We start from the raw sequence: 15064 nt of genomic DNA on the forward strand, positions 1-15064 counted from the left end.
TACACCCGCGGTGTCGTCATTGCTGGTATCGCAGTCACGTCTCGAGGGGGAACCACCCGTCTGGCTCAACTGGGATTTCTGCAAAGACTAAGCGCGAAGACTAGTCAACAGCTGACTCAGCTTCAAACCTGACGTTTCCAATCTCTCTGATTCAAAGTGTATCTTTGCGCAGGGTAGGGTCATGGATTGTGATAATTGTGAGCGGCTCGTTGGACTCGGCATCGAACTCGCGTTGAGGGAAGTGGCCTCCTACACATTAGAGAACAATTCCGGTGAGAAGAGCTTTGCGATTGTCTCGGTGCAGACAACGTTCACTCGCTCCGCGTATTCAACCTTTCTGCTCACGACTCTATCGAAAGAGCTTGGGAACTCCGGAACATGGCTTACTGGTGCTGCCCCATCTGGACATTGTTGACCATGTACACATCTGGAATTGATTATACATTAGTGGGCCTTCATGATCTGCCACCCGGCGCTTGACAGCAGCGATGAAGGTGAAGGTGGGAGCGATTTGGGGCTCATCGTCCTTCCTGACGCGTCGTTTGTCCACACTACCTTTTCCTTGATTGCTGCGACCATCGTCTTCGCCCCGCAAAGACTCCACAGAGTCGTCTGGTAAGCGTAACACGCGCAAAGATCGGTGCTTCAACACGCAGTCTAGTCAACTCACTCTCACACCATAGAGCATGATTCCGCTTCGTGGAAGAGCGCACGCAAAAGCGTCTGGCGACATGTGTGTGCAGAGGGAGTAGATGAAGAAGGCCGATCGTCGAGTGCCTGTGCTTGGTATGATCACCGAGACCAGTGACGAGCGCCATACCGACGAGACTGATGAGAACAGTGGTGAGACGCGTGAGGTCGGTGGAGAATGCAAAGTGAATGACTGGAAGAGCAGGGCCGGTACAAACGACTGTCCATGAAACGAGCTGGATTCCTAGACGGGCGTCGGGCTGCTCTCGATCAACGATGCGCAAGTACTGAAGACAAGGACCAGCTACAGAACACACACGACATACCAGGAAGAAGTCTTTGCGATAACGCCGCGCAGTACACGTCATGCATTCAGTAGCCCTTCGCGACCTCCATACCTGGGTATCGGATGATGTACGCTCCAGGCTCCTACCGAGTAGACGTACTTGCGACGCTGGTCCGGACAGCATTCATCGCTGAATCAAGCCATGTACCACGCGTCGAGACTCATAATACCGTCGACTCATAGAACTGACCATTCGATCCAAAGCCTTCCCACTGATCGTCTTCATCTACCTCTCCGGCCGTAGGCCTTCGCCACACTTCCAATCGATCCAGATATCTCTCATATACCACTGAGACTTCCGTTGTCCGACATGCTAGCAGAGGGCGACCCGCTTTCGTTTTCTGCCCCGCGGTGGCCATGAGAAACAGGTCGCCAGGGTTCGCCCTCGGCGTTTGCAGTTTCACCGTGGTGAGCGTGAACGTGGGACCAGAGGTGACTGAGAAGGCACGTCTTGGCGTGTAACAAGTCTCCCACTTCTCGCAACTAGTTCTCTGCTCATCCTCATTCTACCGTACACCAACGCCTGAAAGACCGTAATCCTGCGCACAACAAACGACGGGACCGCCGCGATGGGTTCCGGAAGCGAGGCCACCGTGATAAATTCAGAGAACGAGCCCGCTGCGGTGCAACGCGCAACCCCAGCGCAAGAATTTCCGTTGACCCTCAGACACCGCGTTCAAAAGGATGCGGTGCAATAAGATCATTCCAAAGACCTATCGACGTGGGTAATGGGCCCCATGGCTATTGTCGAGGTCGAAGAGATCGATCCTCTCGGTCAAATCGGATCCGGGGATAATGCTGGCTTCTCTGCCCAAGTTGGGTTGAGTGACGAGGCTTCAATCTGTAGCGATACCGACTCCTAGATCGAGCCAGCCTTTTACTACGATGAGATCGAATGGAAGCTCGATGAGGAAGCCTCAAGCTACGGCGCTGATATCTGTGACGAAGCCGAGACCATCGTTTCCACAGGCGACGAAATGGACTTCAGGGACCGCGTTGCAACGGATATCATAGCAAAAGCTGTGTACGAGGAGAGTGATAGCGATACGGTGAATTGCGGGCAAGTACAGCTGCCGACTCACTGCGTCATTGGCGTGGCTAGTGACCCCCCTCAGAGATTCGATTTAGATCACGCAGACGATCTACCACAATGCTTGGGAGCCGCAGCTCTAAGGCGAATCCAGGCTAAGGTTCTCGCGTGTCTTCTATCCTCTCGCAAACGCACATGTCCAACGGCGCCTGCCTCAACAACAAAGGCCCCCGTGTCGATCAATTTGACGTGGTGGACACAATACTGACACTTCAGACTGGCTCTTTAAGACTACATACGACTAAGACTGCGCGGAGACTACAGAGAGTATAGAGGATGGCGAAGATATATCATTAAGAAGGCGTTGCTTTTCACTAATCTAGATCCTGTCGGTTCTTAGGTAGACTACCAAACTTGCGTTTGCCGTTTGCGTGTTCAGCCCCAGGTTATCATAAGACTAAGGAAGACTCGAGACAGAGATGATGAAACTAAAAAATCGCGACGACCTCGCTTCGTTCTCTACCCTCAAACCATACTCGATACCAATGAAGAGGAGTAAGGGGTGTGCAAGCTCAAGACGTGGTAACATGATGCTCTTGGGAAGGAGGAGTACGAGACAGTGCGAACCCAAGAGCAAGAAGCTGCTCAGGCAGAAGGAATCGACTGTGTCATGCCTAGAGATCTCGGAGTGGTCAAAGCTCAGGGAATCAAGGTTGCCGGAGTCAGTCTTGGCCAAGAGTGCTTAGGCCCGCGGCACGTATATGCTGTTTACTCGCTTACATGATCTATCAGACTTGATCTCAATTCTCTCTCCACGCTTGCCATGAACCTTGAAACTTTGAGCCAGCGATCTCCGACGTTAGCTACCGTTACAGCAGCACCCACCAAGGCTCTTTTCCTTAGATCAGGAAGCTATACGCGGATCCGAGAACCAATGCAGGAAGCAGCTGAGGTCACGTCGAAGAACCAGCGTACCGAGGACCCTAAGAATGTCCGAATACGTCGTACCAGCGACATGACAACCTTGATTACGACACAGTCAACGACCTCTCGCAGTAAGTTCTTTCAAGGGTTCCCAGCAATAACCCGAGTTCTTTTCTTTCCACGGCTTACACTACCCCATAGATCTGTCGTGGTCCACACGGATCCATATGCCGCCTGAAGACAACCAAAGGTCCGCGCCATCGTCACGCAGGCTTTCTCAGACCGTCAGAATCTAGAGAACTCGAAGAAAGATCGCGTAAACATACCCATCTTGCCTACGCCCTCACTCTCCATCACAAGTCAAAAGCCTGTTCATCTGAATTGGGGGTATTGCAAGGAATGATGGGTGTAAACATCTCGAACGAATTCGCACCAACGGCGCAGCCTCGATTGTATGCTGGAGTTCAGGACACTATACCCGCTGTAATTCCATATAAAGAGTCTAGAAGAAATCATGAGCTCTCATTTTGGAAAGGTAACGACGCATGCTCTACAGTCCGAAGCTGGTATCTTGCGTGGGCTTTCTTACTGCCGACAGAACGCAGACATCGAGACAGTAGATTAGGGTCCAGCATGTCCGCTGAGTGCTAAACCTATCGCACTAATGTGTAGCTGTTGTAGCGTTCTTCTTAAAAACGGACAACTATTGCGGTGTTAAGGCGGCTATAACGCATACGATCGTGTCGACCTAAGTAGTTAACGGCCTGCGAAGGCTAGCTAGGAAATAGAGTAGAGGGAGCGGTGTACATACTTACGAGGTATTAACACCATCGTCCTCGTGGTCATGGGCTTTCGTCTTAATTAAGATGCTCTCACAGCCAGTGCTGTCCTCCTCGTCTCCCTCAATAAGAGTACCGAACTTCTTCAGACGGCGCTTAAGGTAGCGCATCTTCTTGTACCACCAACATTTCATCTTTCGGGGAGTTCTCGGATGGCACTTGGGGGTGAGGAGATTCATCTTGATCTGCAGAGTAATGGTGAACCGCCTCGCGGATTCGGTGCATTCCATTCTGACGTCGCGCGATGTCTTTCTGAGCTGTATATCAGTGATAGGGGAAATGGCTTTCCGTGAAACTAGGATAGCAGCGCTTGGGCAAAAGGAACAGATTTCCGGGTGTGGAAGACCTCGGTTGGTGGTCGCTTCCGCATTCACTTTCACCATGAGTACGCACCAAGCGCCAAACCCCGGCGGATGTTCGTGTTGGCTCCAGGTCTCACTTCCTGGGGTTCGAAACGGGTGTGATCAGTTTTGTGCTGAGATTATATTGCGCTGAGAAAATTGGTGGAGCTCAATCGCAATTCACATGGGCATTTGTGTATCGGAGGAGGAGAGGTACGGGCGTCGTAACCTGGAATACATGACCTTTCCAGTATTCCATCTACCTGCAGGCTTTCGTGAACGTTCCAGACCGCGGGACATCTCCCAACAACTGTACGGCTAATGCCGCAACTGCTTAAGAGTTGATACAGACCTCCAACTCGACATACAATGTGATCGCGACCGGTTTGTCTTAGTCGACCGAATCGCAGTTGCCAGGGAAGCTTCTGTCATCCAATCTTGGAGGGCGAGACTGGTTTTGAACTTTTCGTACCTAGCCAGCGATACGGAGAGATTCAGGCCGCTGTCATTGAGGCGCTAATTTCCGCCACTCCAATTCCGCAAGTAGTAGTGAAGATGAAAGGGACGGTGAGCGTGGAGAATTGTCTGTCGTAACAATCTTTTGCCAAAACGTACTAGCCAACACATCGCACTACTCCGACTGGCCACCACCCTCACCACTCCCGCGTGACGCATCGCAGTCCCCTCAGCCTCTCATCACCATCTTTTTGATCACCCACCAAAGCGCAGCACTTCCGAGACTCAGACATCGAAGTCTACAAGGCCCCAACCCAAGCGACCGTTCGCAACGAGATGGTCATTTGCGCAGGAGTTTGTCGGTTAGTGAACGACCGGTTCCTACATCTCATCCATGCTCCGCAAGCGATGAAAAGGCGTTGAGACCAGCGCGTCCGCCATCTGAAGCGTCGATTCAGAGAGCTCCCCATGAGAGACGCGGCGGATGAGGGCGAAGAAGGCGGGGGCAGCTACGTCGAAGAGGTCCAAGAAGGTATCGATCCAGGCAGAGAAGGCGACGGTAGTTACGACGATATGAGCGATGGCGACCACGTGGTCATAACTATTGAGCTCGAGTGAGTATGTGGGCCGCGTGTTCGCAACTTGCCTAGCTGACCTTCATAGGGCATTCATCGAGTGGTTGGAAAGCATTCAATTTGAGCTCGCCGCAATTGACCGCGCAAGAGAAGAACAAGCCAGGGCGAGACTTTGTGCAGACCCTTTAGCCCTATGAGTGACGCGATGAGAGCAGTTTCGGCAGCGCGCGACTTGTTGAGACGCGAAGTCATATGGGGTCAGGAAGAGGAGCTGCATATATTGACGTAAGGGCGTTACTGGGCGAGGTCCCCGTACAAGACTAAAAGGTATTCGTGGTAGGGGTGATCTGACAGTTGGGAATTGTACATCAAAGAAGGCGTCGTAACAATCATAATGGCACCCCTACGGGCAGGGCTTCATGACGACAAGGAGACGTGATGCTTGTGTTGATGTTACCCTCATCTGCCCATGCGCACTTGTACAGAGTTGACTAATGAAAGGCTTCGTGACTGACCTACATTTGCTTGCAAAGTTGTTAAGAGACCGGCTCGATGTTCTTACTCGGAGACTCATTCTACCAACAGCGCAGCTGAGTATGGCATGCATCTTGCGCATGAAGGTGCGAGGCCAGAGTCTGAGCCGATGGCCCATTATCTTCCTCCTTGAGATGAGACTAGCAGCACTGCGTGTGTCTCTGGTTATCAACGCAGTGTCCGCGTCTCCAATCATCCGCTGCGCATGACGGCTGTCTTGTTGCGATAGGAAGGCAGTTGTTGTAACGCGTCTCGATGAAGTTCGTAGGTAAGCGTCTCTGGTAGCGGCGCCTCGTCGTGGCCACACTGATGCAAGGGTTGGCGATTAACGCATAGCCCGACTTCTAGGCGTGGATGCGCTTGCGAGAAGGTCCGAGGAGTTTGTTGGGTGGTCGGCATGACGTGTTTCCGATTTCCGCCCAGAGCCGAGGTCCAGTCTTGCGCATGCCGCCCGTGTGTCCTCCGCGTACACACGTCAATCGCGCGGCAGACCTCACTCAGCGCAATGCTCTTTCCATTTTGAGATGGTCATTATGAGGGCTATCTTATTCCCACTCTACAAGATTTTGGCGGCGATACGCGGCGTGGGCACATGAGTAGCTTATGGGCTGCACAGGACTGATTTAGCGCGGAAGCTTAATTGTACAACACGTTTTCTACACGTTTGGAAGAGGGATATTGGCGATCCAAGTGCGCGCAGGTTCATCGCATGTACAACCATTTGTCGCGTTTTTTGCAGTTCAGATGGCTGCAGCTTCGGTTTTTGGACGACACGACCTTCCCCATTCATCCGCCTCATTCTTTCCATGCTCGAATGCTTGAACTGAATCAGCTCGGCACTCTGATGAGCCAGCTGCTGGACTCATCGTCGCTGAATTGGCAGAGAAAATTCTCATAAGGGTTGACACAAGCTCCCTATGAACAGCGTTGGGCCTTGGACGCAACTCGAGCTTTGCCTCGCAGCACGAAAGGGCATCTTGTAGCTCTGTGGTATCGCAATCCGTGAAACGAGAGTATTCCCAGGCTCACCTTGATGACATGCGATCTCATCAGGGAATGAGGCAAGCCTCTATACATGTTCCGGACTTCACAAACAAATGAGTTGTGGTATTATGGACGTGCTGGTCACCGAGCACAGCCACCCGCACAGCCACTAACGACGCCACACTATCCCCCCGCGGGGACATTCGAATATCTGTGCCGCAATCGCGCACGAGCCACCGCACCAAACCCAATGCAGCAGGAACTTTGCTAATGCTCACATGCACATTACCGCACCTCAATCGAATCGTCAGCGGTGTGGCAGTCAGTTTCGCGCTGGTACAATCGACCGATCCATTGTACCCTACCTTCCAGTGCCCATGTCACGGCTTTCAGTCGACACAAACACTCAGCAAGCTGGGGGGTTCCGCCCCGTCTCGAATGTTTGCCATGGATTTGGCATGCTCTGGTTTAGTAGAACATATGGCCATCGGCTCTCATACACTACTTAATATGTAAGTTGCAAGTGTCGCAAAGTCTTCTCGTAAGGCGCCAAGATGGTGATGGGCTGTTTTAGATTGACAGTCACAGGAACCATGTCCTCATCGTAGCCAATTTGGTATTCGATCTTGAAAGTAAGACTTTTGAGAAACTTGCACGTCGAAAACAAATTTCTCCCATGGTAGCATTTCAGACTGCGAGCACGCGCAGACTAATGAGAAGAGGATCTATGTTCATATGTCAGCCTGGCGGTCAGCAGATTGTGTTTCGCGCTATGAACTCCGAGTGCTATGAGGTACGCAGAGGGATGTTGCTTGAGTAACACGACAGGCAGTCGAGCTGTAACCCTGAACTGGTTTTTGGCGCAATTGCTCTATGTGCGGGCTTGTGCATGATAGTCTATAATTTTATTCTTGACTACTTACTTAATGAGTGTCAATGAAAAGTCAAAAAGACCCTAAAAGAGTGTCGGCAAAGTTCGGCCACGCAAAACGAGGGTCGATTTGCTGCACTCAGAGTCACAGATGAAACGCGAATGGAAAAGGGGATCGCGTCTCCTAAACAACTGACAAGAAAGCAGCACTCTCGCATCCACTCTTGTAGCTGCAGTGAAATGTACCGTGTCGCAGGCTCAGCCCCTCAGGGCTGCGCTAACACCAGGATACTTTCTGCTCGCTTTGGCGTCCGAGGAAGGAGGTCGACAGTCCCGTGTTGAGCGACGCCTAAACATGTATGGAGATGTCAGCATGCGCACAGCTGGAGACAGTGGAGTGCAGATTAGCACGTCCTGATTGAAGTCATCCGAAAGTGTAGCGAAGATTGGCAGAACAACTAGAGGAGAACGTGACAACTCGAGAACCTGCTTGTGAAGCTTATGGACTTGCCGATCCTCATGTCATCAGAGTCATCACAGACAAGCGGCTTCATGTTACACTGCCAAGGGAGGCCAAAAAACCGCCGAAGATCACGGAGGCGAAGACGAAACGAAGCGACCACATGCGCAGTGGTGAATGCATCTCTGTAGTTTTTGTTACGGAGCTGGAAGTGAAAGTCTTTCATGCAGGATCTGATACAGATAGAGTGGTTTTGTTGAGAAGAGCTGCTACGGATGGACAACATTTTGAAGGTAAGTGTGACTAGTACGAATGTAGTCGTGTTTTTAGTTGGGTCGTAAGCCTGCGAGTTGGATGAGCATGTATGTGCACTACTCTATTCTCTACGCCTGGAATCATGCTTTCCTAACTTTATGCACTATGAGAGCTTACTGCACTCTGTGATTGTCGCTACCCGAAAGTTGCTTCTGCTCCGAATTAGGATGGGAATTGTGTGCGGAACGCACCTAATAAAATCTGAAATATGGCGGCCAGCGCATAGCTGTATCGCGATCCGACCAGCATGAGACCGTACTCATCTACAACCATACGTGGGAGTGCGGTGCAGTTGCTTCACAGCACATGCGGATCACTGTGAGACGTTCGCGTGTAAGCATCCTCAGCTTTGTGCGGTAAGTAGTAATAAGCGACTGGCCTGCTTGCAACAGAGCCAGTCAATACTTGGTAGCTGTCTCCTTCCTCGCTGACAATAGAGGCGGTTTGCCGAGCCACCCTACATCTGCACCGAATGCATGCTGGTCGGCGTTCATGATGATAGGGCAGCTGAGTGAGTGAAGCACAATACTGGCATCCGGCATTGCCAGGCAGCAATGGTGACAGGAGACAACATGGCTGGTCTCGAGTGGCGCAGGGTCACAGCGACTATGGGAGCCTTCAAGACCCGTCTGTGCTGAGGTGTCGTCCTTTCAAGCATGGCGGGATAGACGGCTAGCGCGAAGCATTGACAGGGACAGCTGGCGCGCGCGCTGCGGGAGCGGCAGCTAGCGGCAGCTCGCCGTGGTTAGGTAGGTGTGGATAACGATTGGAAGGAATGCGAGATGGTGCATGCGACATCAACGTGGCCGATCGCAACGGCGTAAACCATATTCATCGAACATGCTGTGGGCACCTCTCTAGTGCACGGAATCGCGCTAGTGTCAGCCAAGTATGGTTTATAACCCTGCCCAGCTGGAAGACGCGCGATCAGCTGACCCAATGGGTCATCCAGACGGGATTGCCGCCCACATCCGAACGAGGCTGAAGCGGTCATGGGCTGTAACCTGGGACACTCCAGTAGCTCATGACGTGCCAATGGCTGCGCAACCCACTTCAACAATGCATGTGGGCAGTAGCATTCGTGATGGAAAAGCATCAGCTGCCAAGCCAGTCCGTCTCCCCTTGCCGCAACAAGGTTGCTCATCAAGGGACGAAGGACGCTTCAGCAAGATACTTGCCTAGCTCGTATCTCATTCCACTAAGCACCAGCTACAGCAGAGTTTATGCATTTTTGTATGTGCGGAGATCGGCCCGCGCTCTGTTCATGCGTCACTGCAAATGTGTCGCGCGAGGTGAGCCACTTCGCAAGTACCATTTCGTATGCGCCAGTCGCAGGCTCGCGTGCTTCGATCGCTTCGTCATACAAGCGCAGTCGCAACCATGCTCTGTGCGCGCACGTTTGCGGGCATCGTTCAATCGTCGCCGTGATGTGATGGAAAAGTGTCTGCACAATTGTTAGCGGGTAGTCAAATCCACCATCGTGTCCGGGAATGTCTCGTGGCGCACCGAAGCCATGGAAGGCTCCGAGCCAGCCTATACCAACGCGTAATTGGTCATTAGGGAAGACGAGCAGGTTCGGCATGCGTGTGCCCAGATGACCTCTTCCCTCGCATCATCAGAGGGCCACATGACACAGATCTAGCCACCAACCAAAAGCGACACCAGGAGCGGCGACTGCCGCTTGCGATGGACACATGTGCCAACGCAGGTAGCCTTGCCGAGATTCGAGGCCAGCCACCAAGAAGTCTCTGAGTCCAGTATTATGGTTCCTTTGATGGGGTCGCTTCTTTATTGAGATGGAATGATTACCGACTACGTCCCAGTCAACTGCAAGCAGCGTCGTCTGGGTTGATGCGATGGCGCGCCAGTTGCAAGCATCCATGAAGAAAGGGATGCGGGAACTAGTATGGTGAAAGCTTGGTGTTTGTGTCCGTCGATAGGCAAGCAATGCGTGACCGGCGACTTGATCTCGATATTGCCGTTATTAATGCAGTAATATGATATGGCGGTGCCCCACTGAGGGTTCCATTGCGCGCATTCCCACTGCCCTCTTCAACCCGATTGTCATTACCACACGATCATTGGCAGGATCTTCTGGAACGTACGCCTGCGGACAAGATGAGAGACAAGAGAGAATGGACATCCTGGAATAGAAAGCAAGACATGGAACCAAAAGCTGCAAAACAGAAAGTTGGGACTATTGTGAAGTCGTGAAGTCCCTATTCGCATCAAGTACGACTACTGACACCTGTCAAGCCCCATCATGGAGTCCTTAGGGCATCGCATGATGTCTCGGAGAGATAGACTTTGCCGAGGCGAGCATCGTGCTTCGAGTGGAGTTTCGCGGTCGCCGGCGCGCAGGTACGTAGACATGACGACCTTTGACGATGATATTCTTCCACAACGAAGGTGATATATCGGGATGAGGTGTCTGACCTATGATCATGTCGGCCGCTCCACTCATTCAGGCCAGGAAAAAGGCTAGGTTCGGAGATGAGCATTGCTCCATTCTGTAAAGGTTGTCGAAATCGCAGGCAAACGACAAGGTCAAGAGCGCTGCCGAACAGTGTCGCCGGGGATGTTGTCTATCCCATCTACTGCAACACCGGCGCTAGCGTACTCTTTCGCGTGGTCCAGTATGACCGATTGAAAGCATCAGGGTGAGCGCGGAGCACACACCGAGTGCAGAGAAGAGACATTCCAGCGTTGGGAGTTCGTAGAGCAGAGGCAAGACTTGTGCAAGCAGCGGTCAAAGAACTGGCGAAGTGTGGACGGAGGAATAGTGCATTTAGCAAACGCGTCTTGGTGACAGCGGAGATTTTATAGATTTGCAGCGGATATCCATCAGGGGATGTAGCGGAGATGGTAGAGAATGTCGGATCGCTCTCGTCGGGGCAGCATACTCAATGACACACGCCAGCCAAGTGGAGGATCTCGAGTCGTGAGAAGAGATTTACCGGAACGGTAGCACGACGAGCGCGCGGAATTATAGCAATCAGCCAGTAATTGAGGCCAATTATGGCGGCGTCAGGGGCGTGGAGAAGCATGAGTAGCTACTACATCCAGCGCCCTTGACCTCCGAAGCAGCCACTAAGAGATTTTAGAGCTTGTAGATCAGACAGCGGCCTGGGCCAAAGTCGACGATGGCTGACCCGAAAGTTGACCGTGGTCCGAGAGGCGCATTCGTGATCGCAAAGCTACCAGAACGCGGCTGTAGTTGAGCAGGATGTGATACCAAGGTCCGCGTGCTTGAGGCGGTGGGGCGATAGATTTGAGAAGGGCATACACTCTCTCTTAAGGCTGACACTGACGCCCAGTAGACGTGGCGCAGCAGAGGGTAAGGGAATTGACGGAAGACCTGATCCATGGTAGAGTAATCTTTTAGCATGCCTTCGCTGTTGTGGTACACTCGCTCGGTGGTCTGATCAGTGTTCTGGCCCCATACAGATTTGCGTCAGTGGTAGTAGGCAGAGGGAACCTAAGTTTCTAAAAGTAGTACAAGAGACATAATAATTATTTAATTATTTATATATTTCTGTATAAATAAAATACTTATAAATTAGTTATAAAGAAGTCTTTAAAAAAGTTTTTAAGTTTTTAAAAAAAGTTATAAGCTTAGTATAGCTATATTCTATTAGTAGTATAGTATATTTTATAGTACTTTAGATATAGAATATTTTATAAGTAAAGCTACTACTTATAATAGTATATTAAATAAAAACTTTTAGCTCTAAAAAAAATAATATATCTAATAATAAAAAATAAAGCTAAGATAATAACTACTATATTAATAAGATCTCTGCGCTTAGCCCTAACTTACAGCTAACCTACTTAATGCGGCACAGCCTAGACTAAAGTCCTAAGCACACGGTACGAGAGAAGCATCCTAAGCAACGTTCGATATGACGGTACGTTCATCTTTCACCATTGGTAAGAGACTACGGTCTGCCAGGTGCGGCAGAGACCTCGTTGTCGACGTCTATAGGATTGAGCTGCATTATCTCGAGGCACTGGACATTCGCTGACCAGACCTGTGGTGGTATTCTTGCATGGTGATACACCCGGTACTGCATCAGCCCGGTCGAATACGCCGCCCTCGAGCATGGGGATCGAGTCGTGCCGTTTCATCCCGAGACGAACATCGCAATCGTAACATCGTCCCGTCCGCGCCACTAGAGCGTGGTCTCAGCATTGATGTTGCAATATTGGTGCAGGGAAGCTTCTTGTTCGACATAAACTTGATGTCGTCCTTCTCGGGCCCTAGGCGGGTTCGAGTTCACGGCTGGGGTGCACAAGTTCGATAACGGAGGCACCCTTGATGTCGACAGTGAATGGGCAATTAACTCTACGGTTCTGCTGAAGTTGAACGTAGCTGTTCTATGAGGCGTAGCATGCTCGATGCGCATGACATGCGCTTTCAGCACTCGTGCGGTTCCCGCACGGTTAAGCTTTGCGCACGCGCTTCAGCATGCAGCCGAGCGCGGAGGTACCGGAGGGCGGGGATGACGCCGACTGTAGGAGAGGACGACCAAACTCTTCTGACGCGTGTTAGCGCTGGTGCGCTTGACTTCGCACGAAGTTGGGAAATGGACGGCCTCTGCGTGGAGAGGGTGTGTTTGCCGCAATCGCAAAGATATGCCCGCCGTGCTGGAGTGTGTCGAGATTCGACGTGAGGACTGTATGGTGGGAGTACGACGTGGCCAAGGTCGGCGAGAGACGTTGCGGAGCCAGTAGGTGCCGTGACAAATGTGGGAGCCTCAGTAGCACTGGGTATGTGAGTTGAGCTGAAGTATGTCCAAGTTGGGCTGGAGTAACCTAATCCGAGTCCAGGATCAGGTTTGTGAGATACAGGCGGACCACGCCTGCGCGTTCGCGGTGCTCGATAGTTCTTAATGACCAATGCAACGTCGGTGGTGCTGTGAGCGGAAAGGATATGGCGAGTGCGAGGGACTCTGGGATGCGTGAGTCAGCATGAACAGTTGCTTCGCTCGGCGTATCACCGGGTTTGGACGGAGTGATTTTGGCTGACGTGCAGTCGATTCGAGCTGGCCATCATGCTGGCGCCTCATCACGTAGCGTGACCCGGTGGCCCGACTGAGCATTTCGTTGCATCGCGCACAGGTTGAGCCATTCCGAGATGCGATCCGCCATGTATGACTCGGTGTGTTGATCTACAAATCGCCGTGTGCCGTGTAGATTCAGTCGGCGCATCGGGGCAGTTGCTGCCTCGCCGCGCTCGTGGGAGGCGGAAACAATCTGCGCAAGCCTATGTCAGCCAGGCCCATACATGTCATGCCCAGATCGCGACTGACCTTTGTGGGAGTGCGTGCTCTTGGCGCGTCATCGTGGTGCTGCCCGTGGGCATTCAATGGGCCGTGGCTACTGGATTGAGCGAATCTGGAAAGTGCGCGTGTTTGGTCGCTGCAGTGGGAAGGGGGAGAGCTGTGTCGGTGCTCTTGGGCATGGCGAGGGCGGGCAAGTTGGCTGCGGCGTCGGCAGTGTTGTGCTTGGAGTCGGCACGGCATAACCGCGTCTCACGGGCGGGGCTCGGGCGGGGCTCGGGCGACATCAGACGACAGACCATCTCAACCTCTTGATGCACTCCCTGGCCTCCCTTGCAGCGTCGCAATCGTTGGCAATGCCCTCTTCGCACATGCTCGCCAACCCATCGGTGGTTGACGAAGACCAAGACAACGGTCCTCGTATGGTCAACATTTCCCCACTGTGCAACTTCCGTACGATTAATGGTTTGTTAGTAGTGCTGGCTCGATTTGTGGATGCTGCGGAAGGAGAACCATGGTTCTAGAGGTACATGGTCACTGCACTTAAAAACCTCCGTTCTGCTACACAGTCGCAAACATACTCTCACGCGCATACACACCATCACGCACAATACCCGCGCACACACTTACAGTTCGCGCATACTCCACCATGTCATCCTCCCAGCAGCAGTTCGTCCCAAGAATTAGACGGGTTCGAGAGCTGCAAGCGTACAAGGACTGGGTCGAGGCAGGGGGATTAGAAAGATTCGCGGCAGAGCACAATGTCAAACCAGACTTCGCTGACCGTCTTTGCGACGTCAAGCCGGACGTAGCCATCGCGTTTTACCTCAAACTCGCGACTATACCTGGCCTAGAAACTACAATGGCACCCCCGAGCAATGAAGTGTATGCCCCCGCCTCTTATGGGCTACAGATCATACAAGACACGGAGAACGGATGGAGCAGCGAGGATGAGACGGATGATAAGAAGGCCAGGGAACAGAAAGGCGGAGAGAGCAAGGACGTAAGTCGCAACACTTAGTCCTTGCATCTTGTAGTAGGGCTGACAAATGACAAGATCAAGGACGAATCCGATTAGGACTTCTTGTTCCTCGCAGTTTTGAGCAGCCCGAGGAAACGAGGCACGCCCGATTCAGCCTTAAGTAGCCTGGCAAAGCGCTACAAAGAGGCATGAACACGCGTGCGCTTAGGTATGTGCGTGGTCCTGAGGAGAGCCCAACGGAGGACACATCGATTGGAGGGGGCTTTGCAACAACATAAATTGAATTTTTAACTACCGAATGAAGATGCATAGCCTGCCCTGCTGTTAAAGCTGAGCAACAATGAAGCTGACGGCTGAGTGTTGGTGGTTTTGGTGAAGATGGCGATGACGTTGATGACAAAGCGTCGCTAGCGACCGTGTAGGCTTAGCGGCATC

At 52.1% G+C, this 15064-nt stretch overlaps 1 protein-coding gene across 1 annotated transcript; it reads left to right on the plus strand.

Moving 5' to 3' along the window:
* Positions 1 to 14296: 14296 nt before the first annotated feature.
* J4E78_010988 (uncharacterized protein) lies at positions 14297 to 14725 on the plus strand (the record flags this gene model as incomplete). Its single annotated transcript, XM_049371562.1, has 2 exons — positions 14297 to 14650; positions 14711 to 14725. The coding sequence occupies 2 exons, from the start codon at positions 14297 to 14299 to the stop codon at positions 14723 to 14725; spliced, it is 369 nt and encodes a 122-aa protein (XP_049216723.1).
* Between the last annotated feature and the right edge of the window lie 339 nt (positions 14726 to 15064).

The sequence above is a fragment of the Alternaria triticimaculans genome (genome assembly GCF_023758025.1).
Source record: "Alternaria triticimaculans strain BMP 0046 chromosome Unknown scaffold_47, whole genome shotgun sequence".
NCBI lineage: Eukaryota > Fungi > Ascomycota > Dothideomycetes > Pleosporales > Pleosporaceae > Alternaria > Alternaria triticimaculans.